Here is a 16,326-nt window from a genome sequence, read left to right as displayed (position 1 = left end):
CTTGCCGTTTGCATTGCATTGGTATCGATAACTCGATCTATCCTAATTAAATAACTTCGGGGTACTATGGTGTAGTAGCTAGTTCTACTCGATGTCTTCTTTCGTTTTTTTTTTGGTACTAGCTTGAATATAACGCACTGATTAATTAACGAATTTAATTAAGTTGATGAAGACTCAAGGTCGTACGTAGTGAATGTGAAACATGTTAATTTTGTGCAATAGCAAAATAATGGGGTCTTTAATTTGATAGTTATACAAGTGGGAAACATGTTAATTTTGTGCAATAGCAATGTGTTAGAACTTACAAAAGCATATATATATATATATAGTAGTAACTTGCTAATTATACATATACTAGTATATCACAAAACCTCACAACTACTTGTCTAAGTGATGGAGCTAAAATATATTGGTTATAGTATATGATCATATGGCCGGGTCTTAAATATTTACTGTTGTTACTGAAAACAATGCAGCAGAAACCAAACATCTCGATCAGTACCCAAAAACCTTAAATAAGCTAGCAAGCAATGACATATATTTAATTAATGCTTGATTCTCGATCGATCAGAAAACTTACATCAAACTCTTAGTCTCATTAATTGTTATAAGAAGCAATATATATATTCCTGAAAATCCTACTACGTACATCTTAAAAAATGAGAGAGCTGAGCTAGCTAGCTGCTAGGGACGTACAGAGAGAGATTCATAAAGATATTGTGACACAATTTCGATACAACAACAACAGCACAGATTGATTAATTAAGTTACACACACCCCAATTAAAAAGATAACCAAAAAAAAAAGAAGGATATGATGGAAGGAATAAGGAAGTAGTAGTAGTAGTTTTAATGCAATAATATGATAATTTGCTTAACATATGATCATCCAAAACAAGCTACATGATATCATCTAATTAACCCGGCCAATATTGATCAAACAACAAAGTTGGGGTACCTGGTCCATATATGTATTAGAATGGATTATTATTGTTGACGTTGTTATTATTCCGTGGGTAATCCGCACTTGGATTATTACTCTTGTAGTGCTCCACTGGCAACTGATGAACATTTGGAGGCATAGTCAGTGGTAGGTTGAAAAACGGTAGCCCGGAAGACGGGTCCGGATACGCGTTGTTGTTGCTATTTATACCCCCAGCTCCAGCCCCGGCGTCTGTTTGTGAAACCGCTTGTTGTTGAGCCTGCATCCCACCACCGACTTCCGCCTCATCATCTTCTAGTGGAAGTCTTTCATAAGCAACATTAGTGAAAGAAGAAGCGATAACGATGACCGGGCCAGCGGCGGTCAACTCCCCCACCACGTTCCCACCAACCACCTGCCCTTGTCCACCAGCTAAAAAGATAGTCAAGCTGGTGGCCCCTGGTGGGGCAGGTGGGGGTAAAAAAGAACCTGAAAGAGATAATATTTCGAAACGTCCGTGTAAAGCAACCACGGACCCCGCGGCAGCAGGCTGGCGTAGACTCACATTTGTAACAATCCCGCTTCCAGATAATATACAGATCCCTCTTTGCCGTCTTCTCGCGTAAGTCGCTATGCAGTCAAAAACATCACAACCGTTTGCAATTTCCAAGATGTGTGCTCTCAGTGTGTTGGCACTTTCTCTTGTGATAATAACCGGAGGTTTTGGTTTGTTTTTAGATCCAGCCGGACGGCCTCTTGGTCGCCGGCCAACGATGTCACCACCACCTCCTCCTGAGTTGGGTGAGACCAACTCGTGACCACCACCATCTTCATCTTGGTGGTTTGAGAAGAGATGGTGGTGGTTGTTGTTGTTTTCCGGTGGCTGAGTAGTGCTGTGGAGTTGCAAGTCAGAAAGATGGAGCTGGTGTTGGTGTTGGTGTTGTTGTTGTTGATGAATGTAACGAGAAGCAGTGCCTAAATCTAAACCAGCCATTAGATATATATGTATTGATTATTATAAATATATAACTTATACAAACATCAAAAGAAAACACACACAAGCAACAGAAAACAAGGAAATTATTAAAAATGGAAACCAAGGAAATTATATTATACTACTATGGATCGGATTTTTTTTTATTATTATTATTATTATAAATTAGGATATAGGAAATATATATATATAGTATAGAGTTGGGAAATAATTATAGAAAAAGAAAGAAACGGCTGTGGAAGTTGAACCCTAGATTAGAAAAACATAAGGATATATGAGTACAGGGAAAGGGGGGAGGGATGGGAAAGAATGAGAGAGAAAAAAGGGAGACAAACGCAGTCATTCCTCACAACCAAATATATATATATATATTCAAATTCAAACATAATTATATGAATTAGCATAATAACTTATAAACCTCACAAGCAAACATGTAGTATAAGTTTTAAAATTTTAACTACAACGGTCCCTGCACGATACGGCTTTGTAATAGCGACGACAATAACGGCGATGGTGGATTGAAGATTCGCAAAGTAATGTCAACATCCGAGACAACTCATACTCTTGCAAGTTCTTGTACAAAAAGCAACGATGGAAGTGAAGAAAACGTTGATTCCTTGAGCATTCTACGATCACTCTTGAAGCGGGTTCTTTATTGAAGTTAGCTACAACGGAGGAGCCGCCCCCACCAGGCAGGCGGCCACGGGTCATAACGCACTCTTCGCACAACAAATCCACTTTGAAGCGGGTTCTTTATTGAAGTTAGCTATTAGGGTGGTGGCAATCATGTCTCCTATGTCTAGTCATCCTTAACAATCATTCAATAATATACATCCACATCATTTCATGCATAACTCATGCCTAAACCATAACAATCATATCTCTCCATGTCTCACATCCATCACTATTTTTCTCCAATTATACTCGTCTCTCTCCTATCCTTCCTCAATTCAACTGTTATCCCCCCCCCCTCTCTCTTCCATGCCTGAGCGACATTTTTTGCCTAAAACATCCATGTCTCCCTCATGCCGAAGTCATGGCATTGGTGTTGCCGCTAGGCATGGGGCATGCCTAGCTCCATTGCCACTATCCTTAGTGTATTTAGTGTTTAAATCTGATAGGTTTTATAATTAGTTTGTTTAGTCATAAGTCATAACTCATAAGTTTTTCAATGTCATCCCATGTTAATAAGCTACATATAGTTCATTACTATTATAATTATATTATATGTTCATTACTATTATAATTATATAATAATATACAAATTACATCTTAAACCTAATTTATTATTAGTGTTTCTTATTTACATTTTTATAAAATTTTAATAAGTAGAAGCAGATCAACATTTACCAAAATAGTTCGGTGATTAGTCATCTACTCATTTTGTATCATTAGAAATGTCTTATATTGAATATTGAAAGTCTTTATTTTAACCTTAAACTTATATTTTTTTTGAGAAAATGTCATATTCGCATTTTGCCCCTATACTTTTTTTTCGTTGCAAACGATCCCTGGATTTTTCGTATTCGTTGTCAGTAGTCCCTGACACTAACTTCTATTAATTTAAGTCGTTAAACCCCTCACGTGCATACCACGTGAGGGTATAATCATCTTTTTAACAACCATAGGGAATATATGTGATAAAAAGATATTTTAACTTTATATATATATATACACACTTTTATATACTTTAGAGACACTTTGATTTCTTAACAAAAAAAATTTTCCATCTTCAATCTGGTAATCCCTTTATGCTTCTTTTTCAATCTCACATCAAATCATGCCTCAATTTTACTTGCTGAAATGTATTGGTATTTTCCAGTTGAGGCCCATTGCATTACCAGACAACTATGTGGAACATGCAACACCGATGGAACAACTTGCTCTAGCCAAGCTAAGTCGCATCACATTGCTACACCAATTAAGATGCCTACTAAAAACATGGACTCATTGGATTTCATGGAAACCCTAAACAGTGGTGTTGGGATCAAAATCTATATATAGTTCAAGTTTAGAAAAGTCAAAAAAAGGGTAATTAAATTATTAAAAACTTGAAGTGAAAATGAAGATAAACCTCCCCCTACTTCTTCTTTTGGTTGATTCTTTGTTTGGGCAACATGATTGGTTCCAATTTCATAAAGAAATCAGTGGTAGAAAGTTGCACCCCAGGTGTTTGACAAAATTCCTCAATGAAAACCAGTTTATTTTCAAGGTTAAATTCAAACATTTTTAAAAGTACGTCTAGATGCTAGGCTGAATTTAAGGTGCATTACATCGATTTATGTTTGTTTAGCTAAGAAGCTGTCTGATAAAGTTATATATAATTTATGTTTGTTTAGCTAAGAACCATATCTGATCATATGAGTATAAATATAAATCGTGCTATCGAGTATAAGGCAATGAGTTGACTCTATTATATACACCTGCTTATTTATGTTATTATGTAGATATAGATGACAAAAAATGAATTAAGAAAATGTTTGGCCGAAATTGAAGTTAGTGGTGGCCGGACAAAAAAAAAAAAGAATGAGGAGAAAGAATTTTTATCACAAATAATCCATGTGATTACGGAATGGACCAAAATGCCCTTACATGATATGCACGTGAGGGGATTAATGGTTAAAACTAACAGAAGTTAGTGTCAGCGACTGTTGGCAACAAAAATGAAAAATGCGAGAATGGTTTGCAACGAAAAAAATTACAGGGTCAAAACACGAATACGACAAACCACAGTGACCATTAATAACATTTTCTCTTTTTTTTTTTCTAATAAAATTTGATGAAGATTATATCAATTAAATACTAATTTCAAAACATTATCCCTTCATATAATTGTAATATAATATTATTTAAAACAAAAAATATATATATTTAAAGTTAAAATTTAAAAAGTCTAACTTTAAAAGTTTAGAAATGACATTTGGTCAATCATGGACCTAACTAAGTAAAATATCTTTTGTTTCATTTTTAAGAAATTTATAACCACTAAATTTTAAATCCTTCTCCAAAATACATTCAGTATTTAGAGGTTAAAGGTCTTTTCCTTTGGAAATACTTTATATTGTTTTGACAATAGTTTTTAGTACTTCGTAAATGTTAATGATCCACCATCGTAATAATATAAGGTATATGTGCAACTGGTTTTGTACTTTAGATATTTTTGATTTCTTAATTTTGGTAAATAGTCAGATACTTTTTAACATGCTCGTATCATATTATATATCGTGTTTCAATGATTACGAAAGTCAAATAAATAGTTAAATGTGGATAATGATCAGTTTAAGTATATTTAAAGTAAGCCTAATAATGAGATAAACATTTTTTAAATTTGCAAAACATTTATATATTACTCTAGAGGTTTTGCTAAATATGGCTCTAATTTAGGGCTGTGTTTAAAGTGCATAAATTATTTATACATTTACCATGAAAATCAGGGGGCAGACTTTTAATATGGAAGGTACAAGTTTTTTTATATACGTTAAATACAGCCCTAAGGGCTGTATTTAGCATTTTCCATTACTCTATGATATTTGATCCGTAATCTATAAATTATTTTATGGGAAAGCAAATTACTTGCGTACTTATTTATTCATTTTTATTTATTTTTTAAAAGAAGTCGATATATCTATATATATATATATATATATGAAGCATGCATTAATCATGCATGAGAATATAATTTTGTTAAGAACCGTATGTTGTACCTTTCCTTTAATTAATCGTGTCATATAAAATTGACGTATTTATTAGGTAATTAAGATTGAATTTTTTTTTGTTAGTTTACTATTTATTAAAAAATTATTACTGTTACTCTTACTACTGTTTATTTTATAATAAAATAATAAGTTCAATTAAAATATTAGAGGCTTATAGTTTATTTACTAGCTAATTAACCCGGGTATTCTAATTAAAGTTTTAGAAATAAAAAATATGTAGTAAAAAAAAAGTATGTAATTTTTGTTATTAATATATTATAATTTGATATTGATATAAAGATAATGAATCGACTAAGACAAAAATACATAAATAAGATTACCATTTTGGTTAAAACAATAAGAAATTTCAAAGATTTATATTGAAAGATAACTTTCTTTATCTCTAATAAAAGATTAGGAGTTTTAAATAAGCATTTAATATAATGGGTTTTTTTTTCATATATATATGACATCATAAATCAAATAAATTTTTTATAGAAAAATATATGGGTTTGCCACATAATATTTTTTCTAAAAATACTTTAGGAAGACAATCTTCTTTTATTTATTATAAAGATTAAGCTAAATATTAATATTTATAATTTATAAAAATCTAATCTAATATTTTTTTTATAAGTCATTAGGTTTTGAAATATTTTTTTGAAAACAATACTTTATATATTGAATTTTTTTAATTAAATAAATGATTGTAAATTCTAAAAAATCCTCTCAAGTTGATGACTAAAAATAAATATAAATTAAGTATGCAAGGTTAAAAAGTATAAATTATTGATGGAAAACCAAAAAATGTAAATTATTCTACAAATTAATATAAATACTAATATAATAATATATTTGGATAATGATTATTAAAATTTTTAATTTGTAGTTAATCTAAATGATGACATAAGCGAAAATCAATTTGATAAAATCGAACGATGTGATTGATTAATAAGTCATTAGTTCATTTATCTTATAATATATATTAAGATTAAGATTAAGATAAGATTTATAAGGACGTGGAATTATTGGGGGTTAGCGAAGGTTAGTGGCTATAAGAATGGGATTCTATAATCTATATCTAAACAGCTTGTAAAGACACCAATTAGGTAAAGCTATACGACCATGTATTAATTAATAAAGTACATATGTTCTTAAAGTAGCTTTCTATTAACTTTGTTTATTCATCGCCATCATGTACTACGGCCGGAGTATTCAAAATGTTTTCCTATTACCATATATTATTTATTCATTTAATTTCTAATTACTAACAAGTTTACGGGATAAATATCCTAGATTGTAACAAACTTTGGACAAACATTTATAATAGAATATAATTAAAGTCGTATGTAGTGTATGTAAACAACTCGAAATTATGTTTATTGTATGTAAATAATGTATTCGACCAATCAAAATCTAACAAGTGGCAACTATATATGGTTGTCACATATTTTTTTTACATACAATAAACATAATTTCAAGTTGTTTACATACAATACACACGAATTTAGTTATATCTCACTATAGACATTCGTCCAAAGTTTGTTACACTCCAGGTTACTAATCCATGATTTAAACTTTACAATGTTCTATTGACTTCTGAGTTCTGATTTGGATCAAAGGATTAACAATTCTAAATCATTCCTTTCCTTCATATTACCTGCTTCCATTCCTGGTTCATCAACAGAAACTTTTAGACATCTCTTACCTCGAACTCTATAATACTACTTTAATTCCAATCCATGTCCACTTGTCTTTAATGTTATGCAAACTGACATTCGCAATCAATCTAGATAATGCATTCCATTCCATTTGTTCAACTCCATTGAAAGACCCGGTCAGGTTCCACTTCTACCAACCAGCAAGACCGCCACCAGAGCTTTTCAATCACACAAACAGTTGATCAAATTAACCATTAATGTAACAAAATTTTAACAAAGAAAATACAAGTTAGTGACAGTTTCGATGGTAGATGTCGATCTATAACATAGAAATCTTTAAAAGAATCACAATAACTTTATAAAAGAAATTAACAAGTTAACCTTGTTAGGATCTAGTTTAATTCAAGTCTCACATAAATGTATTTGGTTTGAAATTAAGTTTGTCACGACACCTAATATTTTAAATACAGATATGAATCTAATATTTAATGTGTTTTTTTGTCTAATAATATGCTTTTTAAATATAACTTAAAAACATTGCAGTAACTAGAAACCATTTACTAAAATTACTAGTAATAAAGTTCTTCTTTCAATTATTATCAAAAAAATTTTTCAACTGGTCATCAGATAACTAATTTTTAGGTTTTGAACATAACTAAACTATGAGTAATACCTATAGAAAGGATCATTAAAGAGGCGATTAAAATGGTAGTCGAATTCATTTACGATTCTGACTTTCCAGACATATCGTACTTTCGCTCGGTTCGAGGCTACCACTCATCCCTAACCATGTGTATATTGAGGTGATATGACCAATTTTTTTTTCTTGAAAAATAAAATTACATTCAACATTTGGTCCCGCACTAATAGAAAGACCAATCACATTACAGTAACTACAATAGACTCAGTGCCAGAGCTATGTGGTAGCCAATAGTGGTTATGACAACGTACTCCACAATATCTATAAAACTCTATAACTTCTAGAATTATTTTTATATATTTACTTAGTTTAAAGGTAATTGTCAATTGACAACCTCAAACTGGTTTAATTTTTACTCTTGTCAGTATTATAGAAACTGTTTGCCACTGAATAGATTATAATACCTACTGGATCTTAAATTTAATCCAATCATCCCACTTTATATATTTTTTCTTCTTTTTCTTACTTGTATATCGTAAAATATCAAAAACTTTAATGTTATGCATAATTTTCATAAACAAACCTTAATATTTGAAAACTTCTTGTCATTCCTTGCTCTTTATATGTATCATACTAGTTCCAATACTCGTACGATATACAGTAGCTATATATATTGTATCATAAAGAGATTTGAATATAAAGCATACATGATTCGCGAGTATGAAATAAATTGTGGTAAAAAAAACTGATGATCGAAGTTAAATTATAGTAACAAACAATAATGATAAATATAATATATGTTAAGTTGGAGTTTTAGACTTACTTTAAGTTTTTATAATCACATCAAAATCGGAACTTGAAAGCATAGTGGATGACAACAAATAGTCTTGTAATTTCGGATCGTAATTTTAAAGTCTTCGTTTTTAATAACTTATTATAAGTAATAGAAGTAATAGAAGCTGAATTGAGAAAGAAAAAGAGACAATTCGTTTATGAGAAAACGATTAATCAAATAAGGTTTTAATGTCTTTTGTATTAATAAGCTAAGATTTATAGTTTAACTATAAATCTAATAAGAAAATTGAATCTTTATACAATTAAAAAAGCTAATTTAATAAATTAAAAAAATTAAAAGGACACGTGTCGATCAATGATCACGCTACGTGTCGTTTCAAGAATATATCAATCTTGTTTTAGTTTATTTACTAGTCCTAATACCCGTACGATGGGGTAAATATATAGAATGTATCATAAAGAAATTCGAATATGCCTCATACATGATTCGTGAGTATGAAATATATTGTGGTTAAAGTAAATCGATGATCGAAACTAAATTATAATAAACAGTAATGATAAATATAATATAGTAGTCTTAATACCCGTACGATGTACGAATTGATATATTATATACATTGTATAGACTTATACAATGGATTTATACCAATACCTATACTGCTCTCAATAATTTTCAATAATCATGTATCATAGATTGATCCATTAAAAAGACTAAATGGGCTAACTATTAGTGATTATAATTTAAAAACAACATATTTTGACAGCAAAATAATATGAACATGGATGTAATATAAGAAGTGAAAAGATGTAAATTAAATAGGTCAAAACCTCAACGGTCTTTCGAAGTCTTGCAATGATGCTTGGATCTTGGGAAATCAAGGTTCGAGTCTTAGCATGTAACATTCGTGAATTTTGACATATTTGACTATGTTTGACTTTCGTTGACTATGTGGTTAATTGTAATGCTCGTGGTGTTGGACCCATTGACTTTCGTTAATTATGTATATAACATCTGTCTTTTCCTTTTTGTATTCTTCATTCATGTATATAACTCGTGTTTGTGATTCTCGGGGTAATAGTCTAATAGACAAAATGAGACTAATTCGTAGAGTATTAGTCTAAATAGACATAGTGAAACTAATTCACAGAGTATTAGTCTAAGTGCTGGAATCTAAAATTTGCCTCCCACACCCCCTTTATCTCAGATTTTATTTCCTCCCACCCTCCATTTCTTATCTACCTTTCTCTCTCTAATTCTCTTCCATGAACACACACACAAACATACCTCTCTCTCTCTCTAGATTTCTATCATATTTATGGAAATTTAAGCAAGATTAAAACTAGAATAATAATCAACATGATCTTCTAAACAACATATCAAAGATTTGAAGGTCAAAGTCCAAGAAATTCTTCCATCTAGCTCAAATTCGGGTTTGACTCTTTGAAGGTAATTTTGGTAAGTAAAACTCATCTCAAATCCACCATTTTATGTTTATAATCATGTTTCAAGTCTAACCTAAACAACCCTTAATCAATTTTTGGTTTGAAAGCTTAATGGGTCGATTTTAGGGTTTACAACTTGGATAATTTAGGTCAAAATCAGAATTGAGTTTTAATGGAGGTTATGGAATGATTTTAAAGTATGGGTTAGTTTCATACACATTACTTATGCCAAGTTATGCTCAAAACATTTCTTAACACTCTTCAAAGCGAGGTCAAGGTCGAATTAGGGTTCTTGCAAAAGTCAAAGTGGGTCAAAAACGGGTTTTGATGCTTTTGTGAGTCATGGGTTAAATTCTTGAAGTGGGTTATGTTCATTGATGTTATTTCATGTCTACTAAAGCATAAAATTCAGTTTTGAAGCATTACAAACCGGTTTCAAGTGTCAAAATTAGGGTTTGGATGTTCTTGGTTAATTTTGACTTTTTAGTCAAACCATTCTTACCCATGTTGCTGCCCACTTTCTTCCTCTATGTCTTTAACTCGTTAAATCCATATTGAAGTCAATTCTTAACATACCCCTAATCTCATATCCATCCAACAAACATCATTTTGATTCTCACGATCAAACGAGTCCCGAATAATGAAATTATGAACGTGTATTGATATGCATATATGTATAACTATAGTTATGATCGTGTGATGGATATTGTACGCTTGTGACCATTCTTAACTTGCATTTGCCGCTCAAGGTGAGTTTCGTAAACCCTCTCTACTCAATTGAGATTCGGGCTGAAAAGTGTACGTGTTTGTTATTGTTGTTTAATCGATTGATTGATTGTTTGATTAACGTATTGACTTGTTGCTCGATTAATTATGCTTCTATTTATGAATACTTGTTTTGGTTTGAGTAGTTGTACATACATGGAAGACGGTTATACTTTCAATGAATAGGAGATGTGGTAGGAAGGTTGCGGATGACCCTATATATAAGCATCAATGATTCCTTGAAATTAGAATCGTAAGAAGTGTATGTGCATTGTGTTGTTGATTGATAGAAAACCATTTGATAAGGATCGGGACATAGGATCTCGCATGATAACATTTTCCCCCTTAACGTATTATAGATTTGTGATTGTGATAACGATTAAGTCCATGTTGATGGCATAGCGATAAGCCCACGATTTGTGGCATAACTTTGTTGTTAACGATATTGTTTAACATGTATATTGAATATGAATGCTTAGTTGTAACGTAACGTTGATATTACGCATTTGAAATATATGTAAGTCGTGTCGTGATATTACGCATTTGAAATATATGTAAGTCGTGCCTGGAAAGTATTTTACGCATTTGAAATATATGTAAGTCGTGCCTGGAACGTAGTTTACGCATTTGAAATATATGTAAGTCGTGCCTGAAACGTATTATACGCATTGTTTATCATGTAAGTCGTGTCGGTTTATCGCGCATTATTTATTATGTAAGTCGTGCCATTATAACTATAATTGAACGTAAACGTTGACTTGTATTGATTTGTGATAACGTGAAACCTTTTAGGGTTTCCTTGGAACGTGATTAAATACTCTAATCCTCGTATATCGTTAACGGTTGTTATCCCGACACACTTGTTTCCTGTTACTTGTCCCTACGAACTCACCAACTTTATGTTGACGCGTGTTAGTACACTTTTCAGGTGAACAGATTAGCTCATAGACGTATTGGATGGTTGATTGCTTGATCATGCTAGACTTGGACTTCTTGGATCCGTGATTCATTTCCCGAATTAGGGGTTATGCTTATGTGTGATCCGGATACTTGCATTATTGAATGGTTCGTATGAATTACTTGATCCTTTTTATGCATTTAGACTTACTCTACATAATTTCCATGTCGTGCTGTGCTTAGTATGTAACCCTCATAATTTCGCCTTGTTGGGGTGTTACATAGCAGACGAGGTTTTACATCCAATTTAATGTCGTGCCTTCTGTAACGGTTAAATTGGTGGGTTTCACTTCCCATGTGGTCCCTGAATTCGTGGATTGGTCGCTAGTGACTGCCTGCCTGTATGATGTAACGGCTAGCCGTCCCATGACACGAACGTTAAAAAAAAATAAAAAAATCATCATAGTGGAACCATATATACTATATGACCAATAATTAGTAAAAACAAATATGAGAAGGAAATATTTTTTTTTTGTTGATCACGAAAATTAAAAGGAAAACAAAACCAACAACGAATGTGTGCTTGATTTTTTAGTCGTCCACATTAAGCTTTAAATAACATCAAAATTGATGTTTATTCCTCCAAATATCAAAACTAATAAAAGAGCAAAATCTAAGTTTTTCATTGTTGGTTTACGGCTCAAGGTAAAAAGAAAAGCCTTTTATATCGTTTCTTATTTTGGTGTTGACGGTAAAATAGAAAAAGAATAGCAAATTCATTAATTCATTAATGGATACATATAATAAGGTGTATCTGATAATAATTAGGAATAGGAATACTGAGATATAGATTAACTCAAAAATAAACAAATTATATAATAAATCAAAAAAAAGAATATGTCTTATGTCGTTTAAAAAATACTGCAATGCTGTTTTAGTTTATTGGTAGATTGATCCGATAGTATGACCAATATTGCTTTCTATTTAGTTTTTATTTTAGTTTTTTTGTTATAAAGATAGGCACTCATAGTTATTGAGAAATTTACGGTGTACGAGTGAATAGTTTGGAATTCCAAGGATTTAGTTTAGGTAAATTTCAAGGTTGACTACTTGACTACAAGTAAACTAGCAGTTAGCCAGACTAGAGAAGTGGGTCACGTGTCATCACGTGGGAAGAAGTAATGGGTCAAACATGGATTGAAAGTGTGTGTAGCGTAAAGTGTGAGCGTATGGCTGTCGGCCACGAGGCTCTATCTTCTCCCTCTATTCTCTTCTCTTCGATCTTAATTATTATCATTTAATATTAAAATGCTGCTTTGGAAATTGGTTCTTCGAGCCCTTAAACCCCGCCCCTCCATCCTACACAGTCCCACTCTCACTCTCATACACAATACATACACGTACGCTCTTTTCTTCAGAGGAGGCCCGGAAGGGGGCAAGTAAGAATTTTGATCGCACAATTTTAACGAGCGCATAAAAATATTTTTAAAAAATTTATATGTATTATATACGTAAAAGTATAACATAATATGTTATATAGCTATAGATATGTGATTTTAATAACAAGTTAATGCTTAACTTATAAATGGGAAATGTTAGTATAAGGCTGCCGGAACGTAAACTTAGGTGTGGAATATTCACATAATAGTTTTTTAATCCATAAAATTTATGGGGCCAAACATTTATTCGTTAAACAAAAAGTACTAAAAAATTAGTATATTAAGGGTTCCACACCTAAACTTATGTGTCGGACAACCCCAAATTCACTTCGGATGCTAAATATGTATAAAAATACAAATTTTTCATCGGGTAGAACTTCGGGTACCGCGAACCGATCAACTACACCGCCGCAACCTATCGGGCAGCGATCGGGTATGTGAATTCGGGTAGGGATTCGGGCTATGTAACCGAGCCTTGGGTAAGAAATTTGAACGTTAAAATGCGTGGGTCCCTCCCCCCAAACGGCTAGCTGGCCAGATTTAAAAAAAAAAACTATTTAACTTGTATATATATATATATACATACTAAACCATCTTGAATATATACATACAACACATATATTGCTCTCCATCCACCTAAATAATCACCACCCCATCTTAAAAATGTCTTCTAAATCTTTCGAATCGCGGGCTCTCGTTGTGGAATCGGGTTCGTCATCCGAAACCGATATTCACTTTTTGCAATACGCGGTTCAATGGATGGACGACACGACAAACTCTAATGACGTTCAACACCGTAGATACATCAATCGAGAACGTGAAACCAGTCATCAAATACTATTAAATGATTGGTTTGTTGACGAACCAAAATACGACGATGCTTACTTTCGAAAAAAGTATCTTATGGAGAAAACCATGTTTTTAAAAATCGTCGCAACATCCAGGCAAATTTTCCATATTTTCAAGAGGGGATCGATGCGCATGGGAGAAGAAGTTTCAGGACGATCCAAAACGTGTGCTCGGCGGCACGTCAACTCGCTATGGGCAATCCGCCTGACGAGTACGATGAGTACTTACATATGGCCGCTCGAACCGGGCGCGAGTCTCTTGATCATTTTTGTGACGCCATCATTAAGTTGTATGGTCGAGAGTACTTACGTAGGCCTACTCAACACGACGTTGCTCGCATTTTCAAGGCACACGAACAACGCCATCACATGCCGGGGATGCTTGGTAGCATCGATTGTACACATGTCGAGTGGTTAAATTGTCCTAGACACTTGAAATGACAATATACGAGAGGCGACCATGGCGTTCCCACTATTATGCTTGAGATCACCGTTTCTCAAGATACGTGGATTTGGCATGCTTTTTGGTGCTCCCAGTTCAAACAACGACATAAACGTGTTGAACCAATCCGACTTGTATCTCACGGAGCGAAATGGCACGGCCCCGGATACTTCATTCGCCGTGAATGGTCGAGAGTACAAACGCGGTTATTATCTAACTGACGGCATCTACAGCAAGTACTCGGCGTTTATAAAAGCATACCCGTATCCTACTGACCCAAAGGAGAAAAGATTCAAGAAGTTACAAAAGGGGGTGAGGAAAGATGTGGAGCGTGCTTTTGGGATTCTAAAAGGGAAATGGAAAATTCTTAGGCGTCCTCTTCGACCCATGATCAAAGACAAGATCGGGCAGTATGTTTACGCGGCTTGTATTTTGCACAACATGGTCATAAAAGGCGATGGCAGAGCAATCTCACCGGTTTACATAATGGGTCTGCCGGTCCAACCAGTGTTCGACGATAGTGTCTTAGGTGAGCTACTAAACGAAGACATCCATCATCGTCTTCGTTACGACCTCACCAAACATGTGTGAGCTCAAGACTTGGCATTTCTCGACGATTAGCTAATAATTGTAGTCTTTTTATTTTTATATATGTTTTTTTTTCCGTTTATTATGTATTGTTTTTTTATGTTGTGTAATGTTTGTTTAAGTTTTAAATAAAATGTTTTAAGTTAATAATATATTTATGTAGGAAAAAAAAATTGAAAAGAAATTGAAATTAGATAAAAATTGGGTATGTATTGTCAGTGATTTGGGTAAAAATTAGGTAGTTGTGAGTCGAAGGGTTTTAATTGAAAGATGGTTTGGGTAACAAACTTGTACTCCTCCACCCTTAGAGTTTTTACTACTTTTAATTTTTTTCTTTTCACTTTGTACTCAAGGACAATTTAGTACGAAATACAGGATAGAAATTAAATCTAGTTGTAAATCAAATACCATTCCATTCTTTTGGGGACTTTCTAAACAAAATTGATTTGTGAAACCAATCAACCATCACCTAAAATTTTACCTGCCCGATATTCACCCGAAAAAGACAAAAAGGCTTGGTACTAAATCTACGTTCACCACTTTTGAAAAGACGATGGATTGGATGGATTGAATGTACAGAGTTGTTTACTTAACCTTGAAGAAATCAGAGTCTATGTCCCCTTCAACGGGAAATACCCCCCAAAAAATTAGGACACCTTATGCCCATACCTCTCTTTCTCTGTCACAATAGGGCTATTGTATGACGTCAGTCCCATATATCCTTTTTCGATCGACAGAAATGTTTATTTTATCATCTAGTTTTAATTTAATTTAAATGATTTATTTTAGAGGAAATCTTTGTTTCTAACCCGGGAGCATATGGTTCACATCCGATTGATTTAATAAATTTTGTTTTTGAGGAAATCTTTGTTTCTAATTCTATTTATATGCACCGTTGAATGTAGTATACCTCATGGTTAATTTTGTCAAAGATTTCTTTCTTTCTGTAAACTATAAAATTGAGCTTCAATAATGATATACTATATTTTAGGTTCGTGTCCAACACTGGACAAAGGTTTACGATATCAATATTTGATCCTTATACATTTAAGTTATAAAAGCTTATAATTTTGAAAATATACGGTTCTAAGTGTTATACTTTGCAAGTTGTTGTACAATAATCACACGTTCGTCACTGTCATAATTAGCTAGACATATTGATGGAATTGTTTGTCGTTGTCATTCCACAAGACAAATG

General features: G+C 32.7%; 2 protein-coding genes across 2 annotated transcripts; one reads left to right on the top strand and one right to left on the bottom strand.

The window, feature by feature from the left end:
• Window positions 1–819: 819 nt before the first annotated feature.
• Window positions 820–1,990, bottom strand: LOC122579787 (AT-hook motif nuclear-localized protein 23-like). The gene has a single exon (XM_043752022.1). The coding sequence runs from the start codon at window positions 1,913–1,915 to the stop codon at window positions 974–976; it is 942 nt and encodes a 313-aa protein (XP_043607957.1). The 5' UTR covers window positions 1,916–1,990; the 3' UTR covers window positions 820–973.
• Window positions 1,991–14,558: 12,568 nt separating this feature from the next.
• LOC122611008 (protein ALP1-like) lies at window positions 14,559–15,131 on the top strand. Its single transcript, XM_043783960.1, has one exon. The coding sequence runs from the start codon at window positions 14,559–14,561 to the stop codon at window positions 15,129–15,131; it is 573 nt and encodes a 190-aa protein (XP_043639895.1).
• The last annotated feature ends 1,195 nt before the right edge of the window (window positions 15,132–16,326 follow it).

The sequence above is a fragment of the Erigeron canadensis genome, chromosome 8 (assembly GCF_010389155.1).
Source record: "Erigeron canadensis isolate Cc75 chromosome 8, C_canadensis_v1, whole genome shotgun sequence".
Lineage (NCBI taxonomy): Eukaryota > Viridiplantae > Streptophyta > Magnoliopsida > Asterales > Asteraceae > Erigeron > Erigeron canadensis.
This window is presented reverse-complemented; position numbering and strand designations above follow the sequence as displayed.

Excerpts from the sequence above, each read along its gene's own strand:
- LOC122579787 (XM_043752022.1), bottom strand. The coding sequence starts at position 1,915 with ATGGCTGGTTTAGATTTAGGCACTGCTTCTCGTTACATTCATCAACAA.
- LOC122611008 (XM_043783960.1), top strand. The coding sequence starts at position 14,559 with ATGGCGTTCCCACTATTATGCTTGAGATCACCGTTTCTCAAGATACGT.